This window comes from Equus przewalskii, chromosome 23, assembly GCF_037783145.1.
Source record: "Equus przewalskii isolate Varuska chromosome 23, EquPr2, whole genome shotgun sequence".
Classification (NCBI taxonomy): Eukaryota; Metazoa; Chordata; class Mammalia; order Perissodactyla; family Equidae; genus Equus; species Equus przewalskii.
The window spans coordinates 630,742-651,846 of record NC_091853.1 but is presented as its reverse complement, the minus strand read 5'-3'; the positions used below and the strand labels follow the sequence as shown (position 1 = coordinate 651,846).

Genomic DNA, 21,105 nt, shown 5'->3' with positions numbered 1-21,105 from the left:
CAGCTTTTAGGTTTGGATGTGGCCATCTCAGTTCACTGTTTGTCTTCTGTAGAATAAGAAGAATGAAAACTTCTGCCTGAGTTAAAGACCACACACATGATAAAGTGTCACTACGTTAACAACTGCCCCTGGTCTTTTTGCACTTGCTTCGCCTCAGTTTCCCCATTCTGTTATTTTTTTTCTTTTTCTTTTTGGCATTTTGTCTTCAGTATGTTTTTGCGGACCACAAAGCACTATTTTTAATTTCTTAAACCAATCTGACAGTCTCTGTCTTTTAAGTCAATCTGAAAACCTTTGAATCGATTATACAGATTAATTGATTCATTTATTTTGCAAATATTTACAAATATTTTAAATACTTACTATGCCTGTCAGCTCTTCCTTTTCTAGGAACAAGGGTATAGCTGTGAAGAAAATGGACAAAATGCTTGCCTTTAAGGAGCTTTTATACCCTTATAAAGGGAGATAGAAAATAAAGAAATAAATGAGTGAATGTATAATGGGACGGGGTGATGACTACCATGAAGAAAAAGGTAGCCGGATAAGGGGGAGAGAGTGCGCCTCGCTGGAGTTATCATTTCAGCAGAGGCCCGAGGGAAGGGAAGGAACAAGCTATAACGCCATGGGAAGAGAGATTCAGGCAGAGAGAACAAAACTGCAAAATTCCTGATCCAGAGAAATGCCTAGCCTGTTCATGTAACAGCAAGAAAGTGCCCGTGTGGCTGGAGAAGACCAAGCTTCAGGAGAGGAGAGGTACCAGGGGGTCCGATTAGTTATTCGTTGCTGTATTTCATTCACAGGTCATTACGTAAGTACATCAGAATGTATCCATTCCACAGTCCTAGATATTTGGGTTATTTCCAGTTTTTTGCTATTATGCTACTGTGAACATTCTTGTACGTGCCTCGTGGTGCAGTTGTGCAAGAGTTTTTCTACAATATATATCTAAAGGTAGAATTTCCTGGTCATAGTGTATACAAAACTTCATTTTCACTACATAATGAGAAATAGTTTTCCAATGCGGTTCTATCAGTTCACATTCTCTCTCTTTTTTTTTTTTCAGGAAGACTGGCCCTGAGCTAACATCCGTGCCCATCTTCCTCTAGTTTATATGTGGGATGCATGCCACTGCATGGCTGCCAAGCGGTGCGTAGGTCCATACCCGGGATTCGAACCAGCGAAGCCCTGGCTGCTGAAGTGGAAGGTGCAAACTTAAACGCTGTGCTACCAAGCTGGCCCCTCAATTCACATTCTCTTGAGAGAACTCTCTCACAAGAATTTTGGGTGCTCTTTCTGTTTAGTTTTGTCAACTTTGTGGCTGTAAAATATTTCATTGTGGCTTTTAATTCGCACTTCCCTGATTACTGAAGAGACTAAGCATCCTTTTCATATGTTCTATTGGGTGATGTCTCCTTTTTAATAAAAATGGGTTTATATTTCTTTGTATATTCTGGACATGAGCCCCCTGAGGTCCACTGGTTGAGTAAGGCTCTGCCACAGAACCTCGCAGTTTCTGGGAGCAGCATATCAGACGTCTCCACAGCCCCGAGCGGATGAGCTCCCCCCGGATGTGGATTCTCTCCTGGGCTGAGGTGGATTCAGAGTCTGTTTACAGAGCACTGAGGATGGAGACATTGGGGAATAAATGCTCCTTCCCTCCCCTATTGAAGATTCATCGCCAGACAGAACAGTCGTTCTCTTTTCTTGAAGTGCCCATAGCTTGATCTCTGACCTGTATAACAAATTGTCTAAGTTTTCTTAATTAAAAAAAGCCACGTAGGATTGGGGGGTAGAGAGGGAAAAATAGGTAAATGGGGAAAAAAAAAACTGCATTGAAAACCCCCTCAGGGGTTTTGTCTAATGTTTTTAAGGGCTTTAAAATGAACTTCATCAAGTATATTAGCATGCAGACCAGTAGAGACGAGATCGCGGTGCTGACGCTGGATTGGGGAGTCAGAGACCAGAGGAAACCAAGCTGCTGTCTTCATACAATGTTTTTCTCTGTTGCTTTTTCCTTCGTGCAATGTTTTCCTTCATTTTCAAAGAGGAGCAACTGTAGGTTTTCTTTATTGAAGTGATTATGAATGGCTGGGTTTGGTTTTAGAAATGGTTTTGTTCAATGTTTTCAGTTTGAAATGCCACTCCCCTCCCTATCCTTTTCCAGCACAAACGGTGTTTCAGCACTCTCCACTGTTGGGGAGTGAAATTAGTTAGGACTCTTGTAATCAACAAAAAATGTTTTGGAATAGCACAAGCAAAAATGTTATCTTTTATAAGGGCCCAAGGATATTTAACAGAACAAGAGGATGTTAATGCAGCATGTTCTTCGGAACAAATTGGAAGCAGAAAGTATTATCTTTGACTTATTTCTGAGCCTCTGCTTTATCGTTCAATCTGCAGCCAACTACCATGGTTTTTATCTAGTAGGAGCCCATAGCCCTCTAATGCACATCTGTTCTCTTCAATAGATGAGTCAGATCATACAGGCCACTTAGTTCCCATTTCGACTTCTTGGGAAAGGAGTCTAATTGGGTTTGACTTGGGTCAGGGGCTTACCCACTGAGCAATCAACGGTGGCCAGGGGACAAGGTACACCGTGAGCATGGGGCTTCTCTCTCTGCAAATTTGTGGCTGACAAGCGGACGCAGACTGGGCTAGCGACATAATTGTGGGGCCCTGTGCAAAATGAAATGCAGAGCTCCTCTGTTCAAAAATTATTAAGAATTTCGAGACGACAATAGCAGAGCATTAAACCACATGTGGGAGGCCCTTGTAGCATGGGGCCCTGTGTGGGTGCACAGGTCCCACGCATGAAGCTGCTGCATACTCTGGACCTGGAGGAAGAGCCTCCAAATGGGGTTTCTAGACTCTGGATCTTGGAACTGGAACCAGTGATTCTTGTCTTTGGAATTCATAACTTTAGACAGTGTTATGTTTTCCACCATTTTTTCCACTTCCTTATCCCCTTCTCAGATCCAGTAACTTTATGTGGAATTGCTTGAATGTGAATAAGTTGGATTTTAAAGTCTTTTGTCCCTTCCTTTCTATTATTAGGCAATGGCCTTCCAGAAGGTTGTGCAAAGCGTGCATTTGATGTGAGTGAGTCACCTTCATGAGAAGAGTTGATGAAGGAGGAGTTAATGACCTTTTTTAAAAAACTTTTTATCTTGAATTAATTTTAAACTTACAGAAAAATTGCAACAATAGTCTTGAGAGTTTCCATATATCCCTCCCCATCTTCCCCTAATGTTACCATCTTATACAACTATGGTACAATGATCAGAGCCAGAAAAGTTAACATTGGTACAATACTGCTAACTACAGATATTCTTTGAATTTCACTAATGTCCTTTTCTTATTCTAGGCTCCTGTCCAGGATCCCACATTGCATTTATTTTTCTTTAGTCTTCTGCAGTCTGTAAAAGCTCCTCAGTCTTTCCGACTTTGATGTTTTTTTTCTTTGAGGAAGATTAGCCCTGAGCTAACATCTGCTGCCAATCCTCCTCTTTTTTGCTGAGGAAGACTGGCCGTGAGCTAACATTCGTGCCCATCTTGATCTACTTTATATGTGGGACGCCCACCACAGCATGGCTTGCCAAGCGGTGCCATGTCTGCACCCGGGATCCAAACCTGCCAACCCTGGGTCGCCAAAGCGGAACATGCAAACTTAACCGCTGAGCCCCTGGGTCAGCCCCCGGACTTTGACTTTTTTGATGAACACTGATGGGTCATTTTGTCAAATGTCCCTCAGTTTGGGTTCATTTGATGTTTCCTCATGATTAGATTGAATATTACAGGTATGATGTTGTGTCCTCAGTGCATCCTATCACAGGTTCATGATGTAGATGTGTGTTATTATTGGTGATATTGACCTTTCTCACTTGATTAAGGTAGTTTCTGCTGGGTTTCCCATTGTAAAATTTCTATCTTTCCCTTTGTAGTTAATAGATATCTTGTGGGAGATATTTCAGACTGCAAATTCTGTTTCTCCTCAAACTTCTGCCCACTAATTTTATTTTATTTATTTATTTTTTTAAAGATTTTATTTTTTCCTTTTTCTCCCCAAAGCCCCCGGGTACATAGTTGTATATTCTTCGCTGTGGGTCCTTCTAGTTGTGGCATGTGGGACGCTGCCTCAGCGTGGCTTGATGAGCAGTGCCATGTCGGCGCCCAGGATTCAAACAAACGAAACACTGGGCTGCCTGCAGCGGAGCACGCGAACTTAACCACTCGGCCACGGGGCCAGCCCTTGCCCACTAATTTTAGCACTCATCAGTGGGACTTGTCTGCAGTATTACTAGTGTTTATCTAATGGTGATATCTTTCTACAGTTCTTTTTGTCTTTAGGCTTATGGTATCTACTCAAGATGCTGTTTCCCAGAGTTTGTACCTTAGCTCTTTTTTTTTTTTCCTGCTTTTTCTCCCCAAAGCCCCCCAGTACATAGTTGTATATTTTAGTTGTGGGTCCTTCTAGTTGTCGCCTGTGGGATGCCGCCTCAGCGTGGCCTGATGAGCAGTGCCATGTCTGCACCCAGGATCCGAACTGGCGAAACCCTGGGCTGCTGAAGGGGAGCGCACAAACTTAACCACTCGGCCACGGGCCCAGCCCCTGTATGTTAGTTCTTTTCTTCTCATTCTCTTAAGTGTAGTTATATAGGTTCATCTGTTAGATGTTTTTTTATTCCATTTGGGTTCTCCCCATATCCTAGTTGATTTTAGTTATTTTTTGAGTATGTGAAACACTACTATGGTTCTAAGAGTCAGTGCTATACAAAAATATACCTTGAGCATCACTGCCTCCTCATCCCTGCTACCCCACTCTTATCTACCCCTTTTTCCATCCTTTTCCCACCTATCCCCTATAGTTTACCAATCTCCTTAGTTTCTGATTTGTCTTTCCTGTATTTCTTTTGCACAAATGGGCAGATGCAGTATGTTTTCTTATATTCCCTTCTTTCTTAGGGCAGCATTCTACAGATAAATCTTTTGCACTTTGCAATTTTGACTGAGCAGTATGTCTTGGCAACCTCTTTGTATCAATTCACAGAGTTCTTCCTCATTTTTTATAGCTGCTGAGTATGCCATTGTGTAACGTACCATAAGTGTATGAACACTTAAATTGTTTCCAATATTTTGCAGTGGGGCCAGCCCCGTGGCCGAGTGGTTAAGTTCGCATGCTCTACTTCGGTGCCCCAGGGTTTCGCCGGTTCCAATCCTGGGCACGGACATGGCACCGCTCATCAGGCCATGCTGAGGTGGCGTCCCACATGCCACAACTAGAAGGACCCACAACTAAAAATATACAACTGTGTACTGGGGGGCTTTGGGGAGAAAAAGGAAAAATGAAATCTTTAAATGCCAATATTTTGCAGTTACAAACAACACTGTGTGTGTACTTGTGCATGTGTATCTTTCCATTGTTGGAGGTGTATCTTCAAGTGAACGTCACAGATGTTCTATCTTTCTTACCTTCCAATCCTTCTCTCCAGGGAACTCAGAGCTGTGTTGATGTTGTTTCTATGATGTTTTCTGTCTTAGCTGTAACTACCTTTGTCCTCTCTGACAATGAGCATGAACTGTGGTAAAGAGTACACTTTCTGAGAAAGTCTTCACTTCCCGCCTAGGCCAAGAATTTGGGTGCACCCCCAGCCTTGCACTACAGTAGTGGTTCTCAACCTTGTCTGCACATTAGAATCACCAAGGAGCTTTTAACTATTACTGCAGAATCTCCACGTGTAGGACTCAGGCACCTGAATTATTTTGAAATGCCCCAGAAACTCCAATGTGCAGCTAAGATTGAGAACCACCGGGTTAAATTCTTGAAATATTACCACCTCCTCGCCCCAACCACATTCCCTGTGATTTGAGCCAGCTGCCACCGCTCATCCTGGCTGACTGGGAGGTGCTCCGCTCATAGAATTCCTGACTTTAACCTGGAGGAGAGGTAAGTACCAGCTGGCCTAATTTAGGGAGGATATGTAAAAGTTTTTAATGAGATGGAAGTTCAGCCTAGCTAAGAAACAATTTCTTCTTTCTCATAGAGTCTGAATGACAGGTACAAGTTGCTTCAGGCCAAGAAGGAAGAATATTAAATTTCCTTTTCTCCCCTTCAACACACAAATCTGGGCGTCTTCCTTTGTAGTTCGAAGTATTAATAAGCTCCAGCTAACACTTGTAAAGCAAAGTCCACCAATTATCCTCTTTTTCATCAAATCAAAGACACCATGAGTTGTAAGACAGTTATCTTAGTTATTCTTAGCACTAAGAAAAAAAACCCCACTGCTAAATAAACTACGAGATATAATCAAATGTAAGATACATCCTTATTTCAGAGATTTTAAAATGTGCATATTAGAATCGATGAAATACAGAGATCTTTAGCCTAGATCTCTTCTTTGAACTGCAAGTCTATCTGATCACTTGAATTTCTCACAGGCTCCTTAAAGTGTCCCAATCTGGATTTTCCATCTACCTTGCCAAGGCTGTTCTTTTTTCTGCATTCTCTGACCCGGCAAACCGCGCCCCCCAAACTAGAAACCCGGTCGCCGATGCCTTCCGAAGTCCCGGCCGTCTCGGGAACGTGCTGCCTTCTTTTCCCTCAACGTGGCTTTCAGTCAGGTCTTCCTCATCTCCCTGAATCACTCCTTCCTCTCCACTGTCCTTGTTCTCTTTGTAAACATCAATCGATCATATTATGCCTTGCTTAAAAGTCCTACAAGATGAATATTCCATCCAAAAAATAGGCAAAGGATATGAATAGGCCACCTCACAGAAGAGAAAAATACACGTATCCATGCGAAAGGTAGTTAACCCTCATTACAAAATAAATGTAACAATGACATTTTTGCACTTATCCAATTGGCAGAATTTGAGAGAAGTGATAAGGAATGACTACGCGAGTCACCATTGTTGGTGGTAGGTATTTTGGACATTTCGGCAATGTTTTGGACTCGTGAAGGAATGCAAAGGGCCTAGTATCTCTGAGCCTCAGTTGCGTATTTTCAAAGGGGGCTGATATCCACCCTAATGGCTTCAACGAGGCGAGATAATTTAGGGGAAAGTGAATTATGAATAACAGCTAAGATCTCTGGCGCTTGCTGTCTGAGGGCTTCCTATGCGTTGACTTGTTTAAGCGTCACGGTAACCCCTAAGTACGATCACCACCGAAGGGAGCGCAGGCACCGGGGGGGTCGAGGCGCCGGCCCCGGGCGCAGGCACCGGGGGGTTGGGGGGGGGGGGCGAGGCGCCGGCCCCGGGCGCAGGCACGGGGGGGTCGAGGCGCCGGCCCCGGGCGCAGGCACCGGGGGGGGGGTGGGGGGGGACGAGGCGCCGGCTCCGGGCGCAGGCACGGGGGGGTCGAGGCGCCGGCCCCGGGCGCAGGCACGGGGGGGTCCAGGCGCCGGCCCCGGGCGCAGGCACGGGGGGGCGAGACGCCGCCAGGGCGAAGCCGGCGGGAGCGGAGCGCGAGGCGGGCTCTCAGGCTGCACGCGCGGGCACCCAGCCGGACGTCGGCCGCGACGCCCAGAGACCCGCCACGCAAACCCGGCCGCCCCCGGGCGCCCTCCCGCGCTCCCACGCGTTTTCCGCGCCCCGGCCGACGCGGCGCGCCCAGAAGCATTCGGGAGGCGGGCGCACGTCTGTGGGTCAGCAGCCCCTCTTTGCGCGTGTGGAGGAATTTTCACGAGACCGAGACAGACAGTAGCCAGCCTGCACCCGGGGCGCGCACGCGCCCCACGATCACGCCGCGCTCCACGCGCGAACACAGGCGCCGCCTCCCCGACTTCGGTCGGACTTGCCCGGAACCTTTCCTGCGTGATCTGGTGCCTCCAGCCGGGCCAATGCCGATGAACACACAACATAGCAAGGACTAGTAGTCTAAGTATATGCCTGAACTTTCTGCCTCACTTACATGATCTGGGAGAAAACAGCCTCAAACATCTGCACTTTTTAAGGAACTTAGTGATGGTATGATTTTTATTCCTTAAAAAATACCACAATTAAATGATTCCGAGAGCGTTTGTTCTTCTTTTTGGTTAGGCATATGTATGGACAGCCCACGTGAAATGAACAAGGAAGGCGGGGGAAGAGAGCGGAAGTGACGGGGTCTTCTCACCCAGAAAGTCTCCGGAGCTTGCGCCTGGCTGCCGCGGCGCCCCGCGCTGAGACGCAGGTCTGGGAAGCGGGCGGGGGAGCAGGCGTCGTTGCTGGAGCCGAGACCAGGCGGCCAGAGTCCTCAGGGATGAACCTCGAGCTGCTGGGTGAGGAGGGCGGTGGCTGCGTCCTAGAGAACCCTTCGGTCCTGGGAAGGAGGGCGCCCGGGCGGGCGGGGACGCGGGCTGCAGCCTCGGGGACGCCGTTCTGCGGTGGGTCGTCGGGCGCTCGATGTGGGGCGGCCGCGGCAGGAGGAAGCCCAGCTTCTGCCCGAGCAGAATGCAGTGCCTTTCTCGAGGCCCTTTTCAGGTCAGTTGTGGAGTGATAGGGACAGTTTGTGACTTGGCTTTGATTACAGGGATCACGGGTGCTGAGGTAGCCAGAGCGGGCAGGACCAGAGTTATTGGGGAAGGAATCGGGGGAAGTGAGGCTTGAGGGGAAGCTTTGAAGACTTGTCAGGGCTGGGTGCCTGGACAGGCACAGTCTTTTTCTAGAGACCCAGGATGCCTAAGGAGGGGCACTGGGAGATCTAATAGAAGTCCTTTATTGAACAGATATGGCTCAGAGGGTAGTGACTTGAAGGCACTGAGGAAGTAAATGGTGTAGTTGGCACTGGAGTCCGGTTATCTTGACTTCCTATTTAAGGTCCTTAACTACCAGGGACGCTGTATGGAACACCAAAGTGTGAACTACAGAAGCAGTTGCCTTTTGTTACCCTCGAAGTCATTTCCTCCTTACCCCTTACCCGGCTTGTTTAAAAACTGGAGTTCTTTTCTTCTAGGGTTTCATTAGGTATTTAGCATGGTAGCCTAGGGATGTCTGAGGTTTTCCAGAACTCCTAGACGACTTGCTGTATTTAATGGTACGATTCTCTTAAAAATAATTCAGAAGATGTACTGCTGTCCAAAGGGCTACAGGATTATTTAAGAAATGGTCTTTACCTTTAAGGAATTTTTTGTTCAGCTGAGTTAAAGTGGTTATGTAAATAGCCATAATATATTGCAGAATGTAGGTCGGCCTTTAAGAGCTGTTACCAAGTGCTAAGAATATTAGAAGAGAAAGTGAATATCTTTGGGACAGGGGAAGAAAAAGGTAATCAGGAACAAAAAAAACCTGTAGAGGAGTTTGAGTTTTGAGTGGACACTTAAGATTGGTAAAAAATTGACAGAGTGAAATATGAAGATATGGAGTTAGAATGCTCGTTAGGAATATGTTTGAGCTAAGACATCAGTGAGAGAAGACCTGAAGAATTTTCTTGCTTGGCCCTGTTGTGGGTACTATGAATAAAGAGAAGGCCAAGAGACGGGTTGGTGCCTTCTGTTTTGTGGCGTCTCTTGAATGCCACAACTGAGAAGTTTGTGCTTTTTAAGGAAAGTAAGGCAGATCCGTTGGATTGTTTTGACCTGGTAAGTAACTCAGTCAGAGCTATGATTTTTTTAAAGATTCATCTGACAGCAATGTATAGTGGAGTCTTGGAGAGTGTGAAACCATTGTGGAGGGCTAGAGCACATGAGTGATAAAGAAGGCCTGAGCTAGGAAATGGAATGAAAAGACATTGAGGAGGGAGAGTTGACAGAATTTGAGAATTGTTGCCTGGGGCGGCGGTGGTGGTGGGGTGCTGGTGGTGAGGAATAGTGAAGTGCAGAATGATGGCAGCCAGTAATGTTATTGCTAACGGATATTTAAGGACATTGGGAACAGACAGTGTTGGATATGTTGAGTGTGGATCTGGGGTTTAGGAGCTAGGTTTGGATTTAGGAGAGAGATTTGTAATCCTGCAGGTGGGCTAATTGAAACCTTATGTGTAGAGAACAAGACCAAGGGAGAAAGTAGGAGGGGCAGAAAAGAAAACTACTGAGGACAGAATCTTGGACAATTACCTATGTTTAGAAGATAAGAAGAGAAATAAATGATAATAAATAAACTAACAGTTGTATGGTACTTCCTATCAGCTAGGCATATTTTCAGGTGCTTTCCGTATGTTTTTGCACGTAGAGGTCGAGGGGAATGTAGGTTGGTGTGGCGTCTTCCACAGAAGCGAGTTGTGGAGCATGGGAGGTTGAGAGCTGAGACAGGGCTGCTCTGTTTAGTCCTTAGGCACCTGGGACCCTCAGCAACTTGAGCAAAGCCAGGTTACAGTGATTTTAGGAAGGTGCGGGAGATGACATGGAGGCAAATGGTTGATCCTTCTTTTAAAAACTTAAGGATGGAGCAAAGGTGATAGGGTAGTACCTTAAAAGAGATGGCAGAGTCACGGGAAAGGTTTTTTTTGAAATGATACAGAGGATTCATGAAGGTGAAACTTAGGAAGGAGCATTTAGCATTGGAAGGTTAGACAATTTAAAAGAATGCTCTGTCCAAAAGATATATGTTTGATGGAAATGACTCTGGGTTTTAGAGCGAGAAAGTTAATGACTGCAAATAAAAAGGAGAAAGGAACAGAAGTGATGTGATTGTGGGAGCACACTAAAGGGGATCTGGCTAGATCAAGGAAAGACGTGATCACGTGTTACTAATGTGGACACTCAAGATACTAATTTTACTTCTGCATCCACATTTTGAGCACTTGCTGTGTATCAGGTGGTATGTACTGGAGATACAAAGGGAAGTAAGTTTTTCAAACTTATTTCTACCACAACTCACAGTAAGAAATATATTTTCTCTCACAATCTGTTATATATACATACACATGTAACTAAGTTTCTTGAAATTATGCTTAATCCTGGTTATGTTCAGTGTCCTCTCATATCTTCTAATCTACTAAAAAACTGGTTGTGGCTCACTAAATTGACTTAGCCATTTACGGTGAATTGAGTCTTGCTGTGTGAAAAACATTGAAATAAGCTACAGCCTTTGCCCTTGATAAATGCATAGAACTAGGTGGAGAAGTGTAAGCTAGTGATTGTGTGTAATATGGAACATGGTAAATGAATGCATTATGAGAATCCAGCCGCAGAGCAGTTAATTCTGCACTGTTGGCGGTGGGGTGGCAGCAGAATTTGAGGATGGTTTTACAGAGGAAGTGGCGTTTACGCTTGTCTGGAAAGATGGAGTAGGATTTTTCTGGAGGGACAGGCTGGAGAAGGTAATTACCAGTGTGGAGGCCAGCAGGGCAAACATTCTGAGGCGTGAATGTGCGGGATGCTCAGGAAGTGGTTGGCGGTCTGCGTCTGGTGCTTGGGCTGAGTTGGGTGAGGGTCTGCATTGCGTGCTGGTGGGGGTTAGCCCAAGAAAATGGGAAACACTGATTGGGGCCAGATTGAAGTTGTTTCTTAAAGTTACACTGAGGAGTTTAGTGTATTGTTTAGCAAGGGCGATTTTTAAGCAAGTGAATGGCATGATGAGTTTTTAGGCTTAGAAAGTTGGCAGTGGCAGCTTTGTGAAGGATTTGATGAGGGAGGCAAGACTGGAGCCAAGGACATGTAGTAATTATGGTGGTGATGGCATCAGATTGGGGCGGGGTGGGGTCTGTTATCTAGACAGCCACAAGTTGTATTTCTCTAAAAGAAATGCCACTAATTGTCATCACCTGTTAGATCGCGGAAGCAGAACAGAATGGAAACTTCTACTCTGGACCTAACTGTTACAAAAGGGAGGGATTGGCTGGCAAGTAGAAAATAATAGGACCATTGGGAGAGAAGGTCCATGAAATTTTAGAACTCATGATAATCAAGTCTTTAAGGAGGTGGATGTTTAGCAATTTAGAGAATAGACATTATTCCGTCTTGAGACTGGGAGGAAGAAAGCTGGAAAGGCCTGGGAAAACTAAAAGGCATTTTGGAGAAAGCATCCTAAGAGGAAAAAAGGAGGCGGCACCTGAAGAAGCCGGTCTGATTGCGCTGAAAGCGGTCCAGCCTCAGTCCAGAAAGGTGTGTGAGCACGTGAGGGTGGCACTGGCTTTTAAGAACAGTGTCCGGAAAGCTAGTGTGATTGAAGGCCAGGAGTGTAAACCCGAGGCAACTAGAAAGGGTGTTTCACATGGGGGTGTGAAGAGCAGAGGAGTTTGCTGCTTGGGCTGGTGGTGTAATACTAAAATTGTTCATTCAACAACCGGCACGTATCTGTTGTGTGCCTACTGTGGACTTTATAAACAAAGGGGTAGTGTAATGTGTAACTTTTTATTTTTCTTTTGCCTTCTCTGGGAAAAAGGATTTTTCTTGGATGGAGCAAATGAAGTGAACATTGGTTGTTGCCAAGAAAAGCCCTCAGTGGGTAGAGATTTTAAAAAGGCAGGTCACTTAGCTCCCTTCTCTTGGCTGAATTACATTCCTTGGCCCTGAGGGAGCTTGCAAGTGAAAGAACTGTTGGTGGTCTGAGATTTGGGCAGAGAAAGGAGGACATGCTGCAAGAAAGGAGGTGGGCAAATTTTGACTTTAAATAAAGGGCAGGTGTGTTTTGCAAATCACAGACTAGTAACTTTGAGGTCATGTTTGGGCAAGATTCTGGAGGGTTTTTTTTCCCCAGTTATTTTATTGAGGTCATATTGGTTTATTACATTGCGTAATATCAGGTGTGCATTATTATTTATCAGTTTCTGTCTAGACTGTGTCATGCTCACCACAGTAGCCTAACTTTTATCTGCCAACTACTTATATGTCCCTTTACCCCTTTCGTTCATCGCCCCCTTCCCTTTGAGAGGCTTTTTTTTTGGCTGAGGAAGATTAGCTCTGAGCCATTCTGTGCTGAACTGCCCTGTGACCTAGTGCTTAAGTTTGTCGCACTCCGCTTGTGCAGTCCGGATTCACAGGTTTGGATCCCGGGCCCAGACCTATACCACTCTTCAGGGGCCATGGGGCCGGCCCCTAAAAACATCCCTTTGCCCATCTTCCCCTCAGCAGTAGATGTTGTGTCTCTCGACATTTTCCTGTGTGATGGATGCCAGTGGCATGTAATTTTTGTTTTGATTTACGTTTCTCTGGCGACACCTGAGTTTGACTATTTTCCTGAGACGCCATCTGATGTTGTTCTGTGACTTGTTTACTCAGATTCTTTGTCTTTTTCTCTTTGGTGTTTTTTTCTTATCGATGTGTAAGCTTGCTTTATAATATATGTGTCAACTCTTACCAGTCATCTGCTTTGCTTTGCAGTTTTTTCTGAATCTGTTTATCAGAACTTTTGCCATGCAGAATGTTGTAATTTTCATGTAATCAAATGCATTTCCCTTTTTTTTGGGTTTCCTCATATGGTTGAGGTCTTCTACTCCCTACATCACACATATGGTCTGCTAGATTTCTGTTTTTTAAAAATATTAATTTAGGGGCTGGCCCAGTGGTGCAGCGGTTAAGTTTGTGCACTCTACTTCGGCAGCCTGGGGTTCGCGGGTTCAGACCCCCGGTGTTGACCTACACACTGCTCATCAAGCCATGCTGTGGTTGCATCCCTCATACAAAGTAGATTTGTAGCTCAGAGCCAATCTTCCTTACCCCCCCCCCCCGCAAAATTTTTAATTTACCTGAATTTATTTTTATATGTGATATGGAAGAGGAATTGTAACTTTTTTCTCTTCCAGATGGATAGTCAGTTGTCTATCCCCATATATTAAATAAATTCCCCATTAAATTGAAATGCCACCTTTATCATATATCAGTGGCCTTACAGTACATTTAGAAAATTTTGTTTTTTACATTTATCTTTAATCTGTCTGGAATTGCATAAAATGTATTAATTTTTGGAGAAAGCCATTAAGCTTTCCAATCCCAGAATGCAGATTGTCTTTTCATTTGTTCAGATTTTATGGCCTTAACAAAGACTTCATAGTTCTCTCCATACATGTCCTATGTCTTCCTTATTACCTTTTTTCCTTAAATATTTTATATGTTTGTGGTTGTTGTGAATGGAGTTTTCCCTTTCATTTCCATTTCTGTATACTAATTGCTAATGTAAAGAAAAGCTATTAATGTTTGAATATTTTTCTTATATCAAACCAGCTTACCAGTATTTTCTTATTAATTTGGGTAGTTTTCTTATTAGAGTCTTGTTCATTTTCTGTTTTCTAGATTTTCAGTGACATCAGCAAAAGAGAAGTAGTTTTATCTCCTCATATTCAACATTTAAACCAGTTATTTCATTTTCTTTCCATGGGCTGGAACTTCCAAGATAATACTAACTAATGATGGTGATATATCCCTTTCTTGTTGCTGATATGAATTGAAATGGTTGTAATATTTCACCTTTTGGAATAATTGTGTTTTTGGTAAATAGTTTTATCTTTATTGTAGTCTTCTATTCCTTTTATTAAAAATGGTTATTGAGTTTTAGGAGATGTTTTTTCAGCATCTACTGGTAGGATTATATGGCTTTTAAACGTTCTAACTGAGGTGCATTGGAATGCACTGTGCTGTGAAGGTATTTGGAGTGGTCTTGCCCTCATCGTGTTCCTTTTTTCTTTTCTGCTATGTCATAGTGCCTTCTTGTATGCTAGAGTAACAAACTCCAGATTCTTTGTGTTTAGAATTTGCTTATAGTTGTATATGCTGCTAGAAATTACGTTTCAAGTCTGCAGAATCTAAAGATGAAATATCATGAACCATTTATGTTCTTAAGTGAAGGGGACTCTTGTTTCCTTTTTTGTACTGTCTCTATCAGGTTTTGGTATCGGTTATGTTGGCTTTATAAGAAACTAATATATATTTTTTTCTGCTCAGAAATAGCTTGAATAACGTAGTATCTATTTACTGCTTGAGATTTAGGAGAAATTGTTCACAAAATCATGTGATCCTCCTGCCTTTTTATTTTTTTGAATGGTACGTCTTTACCGGCCTTTCGGTGTGTTCTTTATTCATTGGTCCAGTCAGGGATTTTTCTTCTGTAATCAGTTTCGGAAATGTGTATTTTGTTATGAAAGTCATTCATGCTTTTTCAATTATCAAGCGTGTTATGAAGTTAAATCTCTTTGGCATTCATATGTTTGGGCATCTTTTTTTTTTCTCTTAAGTAATCTAATTGTAACACAAAATGGTAGATGGTAGGAGGATGGAGCATGTAAAAGTGGTTTTGAACACTCTCTAAAGAAATGGCCTTGTGCCCCATAACCCTGTTTGACAGCATTCTCATGCAGGCCCTTCAACCAGAGTACCCCAAACTAGCTTGGTCTTTCTTATATGTCACTTTCTCTTTGTGCTCCTTTAAACTCCGTATTGTAGTCTTGTCAACCAAGGTGACCCTCAAAAAAAGAAAAAAAAAAAAGAAACCCACCCCAAAACATAAAACAAAAGTACAGAATTAGGGGTAATCTGTGTTGGGGGGCTTATCACACATTGGAAGGGTCCCTGGATTCTGGATTCTTGTGTGTGGTTTTCCTTTCTGTCAGTACAGCAAGTCACACTCTGCCCTTTTCTGAGTACTTTATATTGTTAGGCTGTGGGTTTTTTGTTTGTTTTGTTTTTAATTTTTGAATAAACACTCCTTTTTTTTGTTTCGCAACCATGTGAATATAGATCTATATTACTGCTTTGGAAAGATGGGTAGGATATATTCCTAAAGAGCAAATCACATAATAATATGTGTAGTATTTTATTTAAGAAACAAATTAAACCTTAAATACATGTTTGTATAAGCATATAGAAATATATGGAAACTTTTAGCTTGGTGAGTGGGTTGCAGGGAGGAAATTATCATTTTTTTAAAGTTTTTTTTTTTTTTGCAGAGGAAGATTTGCCCTAAGCTAATATCTGTTGCCAATCTTGCTCTTTTTTGTTCCTTGCCCCCTCATCCCCAAAGACCCAGTACGTAGTTGTTTATAGTTGTAAATTCTTCTAGTTCTGCTTTGTGAGCTGCCACCACAGCATGGCTACTGACAGATGAGTGCTGTGGTTCTGTGCCTGGGAACTGAACTCGGGCCACCAAAGCAGAGCGCATCGAACTTTAACTGCTAGGCCAGCAGGGCTGGCTCTTTGATTTTTTAATGATACATTTCTGTATTACTTACATGTATTACTTTAGTAACTTTAAAAAGATTTCTTTCAAAAACTAGCTTGATCTGGTTTCAGCACTTCATTTCATTCTTTTCTTTCATAACTGAATGCAGTCAGCCACCATAAGTGTGGTACACATTAGATAAATCAAGATACTTACCTTTTTTGGCAATTATTTACCTTTAGCTTCATCTTTGTTTTAGTTTTCTTAACTGTAGGGCTTCTGTTTTTTTGATTAGTTAGTTTTAATGTTTTCACTATTTAGTTTTCTATTAATTTTCATGAAGGACAAACTATAATAAAACTGGTATTCAGACTTTTTTTTAAAGCAGTAGACTTTTTTAAACGAAATCTTATTTAACACCCTAAATGTAGAACAGCTTTCTTGGACCTGTGGTTCTCAGAGTATAGTTTAGAAACCACTGTAATAAGGTATTTAGGTAATAAGACGCATAAATACTGACCAAGATGGTGCTGCTGCTGAAATCAAACTCTGACAAGCAGAGAGTATCATCATACGATCATCTATAGCTTGAAATGTTTATTACTAAGCTGTAGACATCAAATTTAATATAGGAAAAGCATTTGGGGATGTTGATAGCAAAATGTTGTTTGCTTAAGAAATTAATACAGAGAATTATGTGTTTAACCAACTACCAGATTATGTTACAACCTAAAAGCTATTATTAGGGGGCCAGCCCCAGTGGCCTAGTGGTTAAGTTCAGTACACTCTGCTTTGGTGGCCCAGGTTTGGTTCCCGGGCGTGGACCTTCCACCACTTGTCTGTCGGTGGCCGTGCTGTGGCAGTGGCTCACATAGAGCAAGAGGAAGATTGGCACAGGTGTTAACTCAGGGCAAATCTTCCTCGGCAAAAAAAAAGCTATTAGGAAGGAGAATGATCACTGCTGGTTGGCTGCTGTTAATAAGGTTTTAGAGAGTAGTTGGGACTTAGATAATTGGACTGATTCAATTTTTAAAAGTTTGTTATAAAAATAACCATAGTAACTCCATTACATGTTTATATAAATAACATTTTTATGAAAAATAACTATTCTAAAACAAAAGACATTGACTGAGAAGAGTGGTATTGTTTTACGTTTTTACAAATCTTTTTCATGTTTGCCTAAATAGAAGTCGGCACATTCTTACATCTCTTCCTGCAACATCACCAGTCTCTGTTGGAACCTCACAGGTCATATAGCCTCAGGAGAACTCACCTGTAACTTATCAGATAAGGAGAGTAAAAATGCAAATACCATCTTGGTATGATAATGAAAATAGGTGTGACCTCGTGGAGTCCCTGAAAGGGTGTCAGTTCCCCCGTCCACACTTTGCAGACCACTGCTCTCCACCATTCATGAGCTGTAGGATCCCTGGTATGTTGCACGTGTTCCATCAACTCTCTTTCTTTGCTTTGTTGCAGAGTCCTTTGGGCAGAATTATCCAGAGGTAAGAGTATAGTATTGTTGTCATTTTAGGAACGTGGTAACTCACTAGCTTTTGTATTCGAGTGGAAAATGCATTTGGATCCTTTTTTTTTTTCCCCCTTTTGCACAACAGAAGGAACTAAATGTTTAATTTTGAGCAGGGGAAGAGAGAGATAGGCAATATTGGCTGGAAATCTCACCATAATGTTGTAAATCTTACAATTCATTTCCCTTTAAATTAAAACAAGACTTTGATTGTAGGGTTTTTCACAAATAGTACCATCGCCTTTACGTAGGTTTTTTCCCTGTGTGCTTTTCTAGTTTTGATCAGTGTTTTCACGTAGTAGTAATTAGTATGTATGTTAAAACTATGCTTCACTTTTTTTTTTAAAGATTTTACCATTTTACTTACTTATTTATTTATTTATTTATTTATTTTCCTCTTCTCCCCAAAGCCGCCCAGTACATAGTTGTATATTCTAGTTGTGGGTCCTTCTAGTTGTGGCATGTGGGACGCTGTACCACCGTGGCCTGATGAGCGGTGCCATGTCCGTGCCCAGGATTGGAACCAGCGAAACCCTGGGCCTCTGAATCAGAGCAGGCGAACTTAACCACTTGGCCACGGGCCCGGCCCCTGCTTTACTTTTTTAAATGTAAAAATATTTTGTAATACTTGCAATATGTATCAGTGTAGTCATTATAGTTGTTTTAAATGGTTTGATATTAATATAAAATAATTTATTTGACTCTCCTAATGTTACTCATATAGGCTGTTCCAGGGTTTTTGTTTTAAATAATTTTTCCTGGAATAAATTCCAAGAACTATGATTACTGGGTCAATAGGATGACTCTTATAGTGAATCTTGTTATCTTTTACCTAATTGCTCTCCAGAGTGTGTGTACAAAGTTACAGTGGTGATGTCAGGGATTGATCACATCTGTTTCCAAAAATTCTATTAGCTTTTATAAATATCTCTTCATTTTGGCTAGTTTAATATGTATAAGAAGACACGTAGATTATTTTGGTATATGATACATCATAATTTAAATTCAAGATGAGTATCATAGATGGTAGAGAACCTCTAAGAAGTAATTTGGATACCTGGCATTATTGTCTATATTTCTGTGTTTGCTTTAATCTTTAGGAAGCTGATGGAACTTTGGATTGTATCAGCATGGCCCTGACTTGCACCTTTAACAGGTGGGGCACACTGCTTGCAGTTGGCTGTAATGATGGCCGAATTGTCATCTGGGATTTCTTGACAAGAGGCATTGCTAAAATAATTAGTGCACACATCCATCCAGTCTGTTCTTTATGGTAAGTAATTTTAATATTAATGTATTTAATATGAGTTAAATTAGAGGGATTAATGGTAACTGTGTAATTGCCAATCTGATTATAGATACTTTAATATTTAGAGTTTTAAATATTTAGCCATTAGTAATACAATTTCTCATAGCTTAGGTGGACCTTGAACCCATGCTGTCCTTGAAGCACCTTTGTGGAGAGAAATTCGGTGTAATATGGATCTATATCAGGCTGTGTCTGAGAACAGTACTGAAATGAGATATTTACAGATTGCAGCTGTAGTAATATTTGTGGTATTGACCTTTCATTTAAAATAAAACTTTTGGTTAGGAGGGAAGCTGGGAAGACATCTGGTCCAGCTTTGTCTAGATTCTTGAATTCCAGCAGTTTTATCCAGCAGTGATCACAGGCATGCTTCTTCCTTCACTGAATTATAGTTATTAAGGCTTTCTGTTAAATATATGGAGCTGAAATCTGGTGTAATATAGAGTCCCAGGGATTTCTCTCTTACTCTCTAAGACTACCCTATTTGCTTCAGAAAATTTTATTTTGGAGCAGTACTTCTTTTAAATGAACTTGGGGCCAAAAACAGCACCTCATCAGATCTTGATTTATTAAACTGTAACATCTTTCCTTTTGTGTAAGTAGAACCAGCAGTGGTACTGTAAAGCCCTGGATTGGGAGGGGCCTGAATCCCAGGCTAGGTTGGGCCGCTGATGAACCGGCAGCTTTGGCCAAAGCTTTTCTCTAATGTGCAGAGTGAGAGCACCAGCCTGAATGGTCTTCTGGGTCTCTTCCAGCTCCTTTGCATTTCACTTCTTTTTTATTGTTGTGGTCTTACAATGAAGATGTAAAAAGATAAGTATATTTTTAACAACTTTATTAAGATATATATAAATCATATACTATAAAATTCGCTCTGTGTACAATTCACTGGTTTTATTATATATTTGCAGAGTTGTGCAACCATTATTACAATCTAATTTGAGAACTGTTAAAAAATATACATATATTTTTATTATAAAATAATATAGAATCATTTAGAAAATTATGGAAAATACAGCAAAGTAGAAAGAAGCACTACTGTCTGCCATAGTCCCACCACCCAGATGTTACTACTATATTACCAAGAAATTATAAATATTTTGATATATTTTGATATACAGTTTTTAAAACAGAGTTCATAATTGTGCTATCTTCTATTTTATATTTTGCTTTTTACCTCCTTAACACTGTCCAGAAATTTTCTTGCTTGCATAGCCTTTAAAAACTTTTTTTATTGCTATATATCTTCTGATAGATAAACCATAATTTACTTAGTAATTTTTTGTTTCTCTGCTACATAATATTTAGCGAATGTCTTTGTGCATAAAGTTTTTCTCGTATTTATTCATTCAGCAAACATTGAACATGAGTTATGTACTAGGTACTGTGTTAGGCATTGGAGACATGAAACAAATAAGGGGAAATTCTTGATTAGTAGAGGGAGGTGTGTGTGCATACAGGTACATATACTGAAGCTTTATAGGTCCTATACAAGAACTACATTTGAGATTTAGTGGAGGTGAAAGTCTGAAGGAGGAAATAATCAATTATACTAGAGGAGAATGGTCATCAGGGAAGGCTTCGAAGATCAGGTAATTTCTAACTTGAAACTTGCAAAATGAGTATTTGCCAGTTTTGTTCCAAGCAGAGAGCACTGCGCAGGTAAAGGCATGTCGGCTTGAAGCAAGCGTGGTAAGATGAGGACCTGCAGGTAGTTCAGGATAGCGGATTGTGGTATGAGAGGTGCGATACGGCAACAGCCAAGGTAAGCTGAGAGCCTCATGGAGAACATTGTGTGCCACACTGTGGATGTGAACCTCACCTTGTAGGTACTGTGAAGCCATTAAAAGATTTTAGGAAGGAAAGTGACATGATGAGCGTTGTATTTTAGAAAGATCTCTAGAACAGCATGTAGAAGAGAGATAGAAGGGGACAGTGACTGATAAGAGAAGAATTGCAGTGGTCTAGGCTGGAGTTGAGAAGGATACTTGAAGTGGGAATGGAGCTGAGTGGTACAGATAGGAGAAATGGTAGGAATAAGAGGTCCTCGTCTTTAATTAGATAAAGGGGTGGGAGTGAAGTATAGATGTTGAGATGATCCTCAGGTTTCTGGCTTGGTTGAAGATACCATTATAAGATTTGAGGGGAAATGGTGAGCTTGAGGTCATGGGTGCACGTCTCCTTATATTTTAGTGCAATTACTTGTTTTATTAATCTCTGCCCTGGAAGAGGATAAGTGCTGTGATACACGAACCTTGTC

The 21,105-nt window shown here is 41.9% G+C and overlaps 2 protein-coding genes across 5 annotated transcripts in view; one reads left to right on the top strand and one right to left on the bottom strand.

Annotated features, from left to right (window-relative positions):
• Nucleotides 1-7,013: 7,013 nt before the first annotated feature.
• Nucleotides 7,014-21,105, top strand: part of RBBP5 (RB binding protein 5, histone lysine methyltransferase complex subunit) — a 35,937-nt gene continuing 21,845 nt past the window's right edge. The window contains exons 1-4 of one of the 4 annotated variants that reach the window (XM_008535687.2): nt 7,014-7,151; nt 8,038-8,258; nt 17,488-17,513; nt 18,637-18,809. In XM_008535687.2, coding sequence (XP_008533909.1) covers nt 8,240-8,258; nt 17,488-17,513; nt 18,637-18,809 — 218 coding nt within the window. In that variant the 5' untranslated portion in view covers nt 7,014-7,151; nt 8,038-8,239. Of the gene's footprint in view, nt 7,152-8,037; nt 8,259-17,487; nt 17,514-18,636; nt 18,810-21,105 lie in introns of those variants that run through there. The other 3 variants (XM_008535685.2, XM_070591241.1, XM_070591242.1) reach the window with 3 other exon arrangements.
• On the bottom strand, nt 7,148-7,618 carry LOC139078847 (uncharacterized). Its single transcript, XM_070590977.1, has one exon. It carries the CDS (start codon nt 7,616-7,618, stop codon nt 7,148-7,150), a length of 471 nt encoding a protein of 156 aa, XP_070447078.1.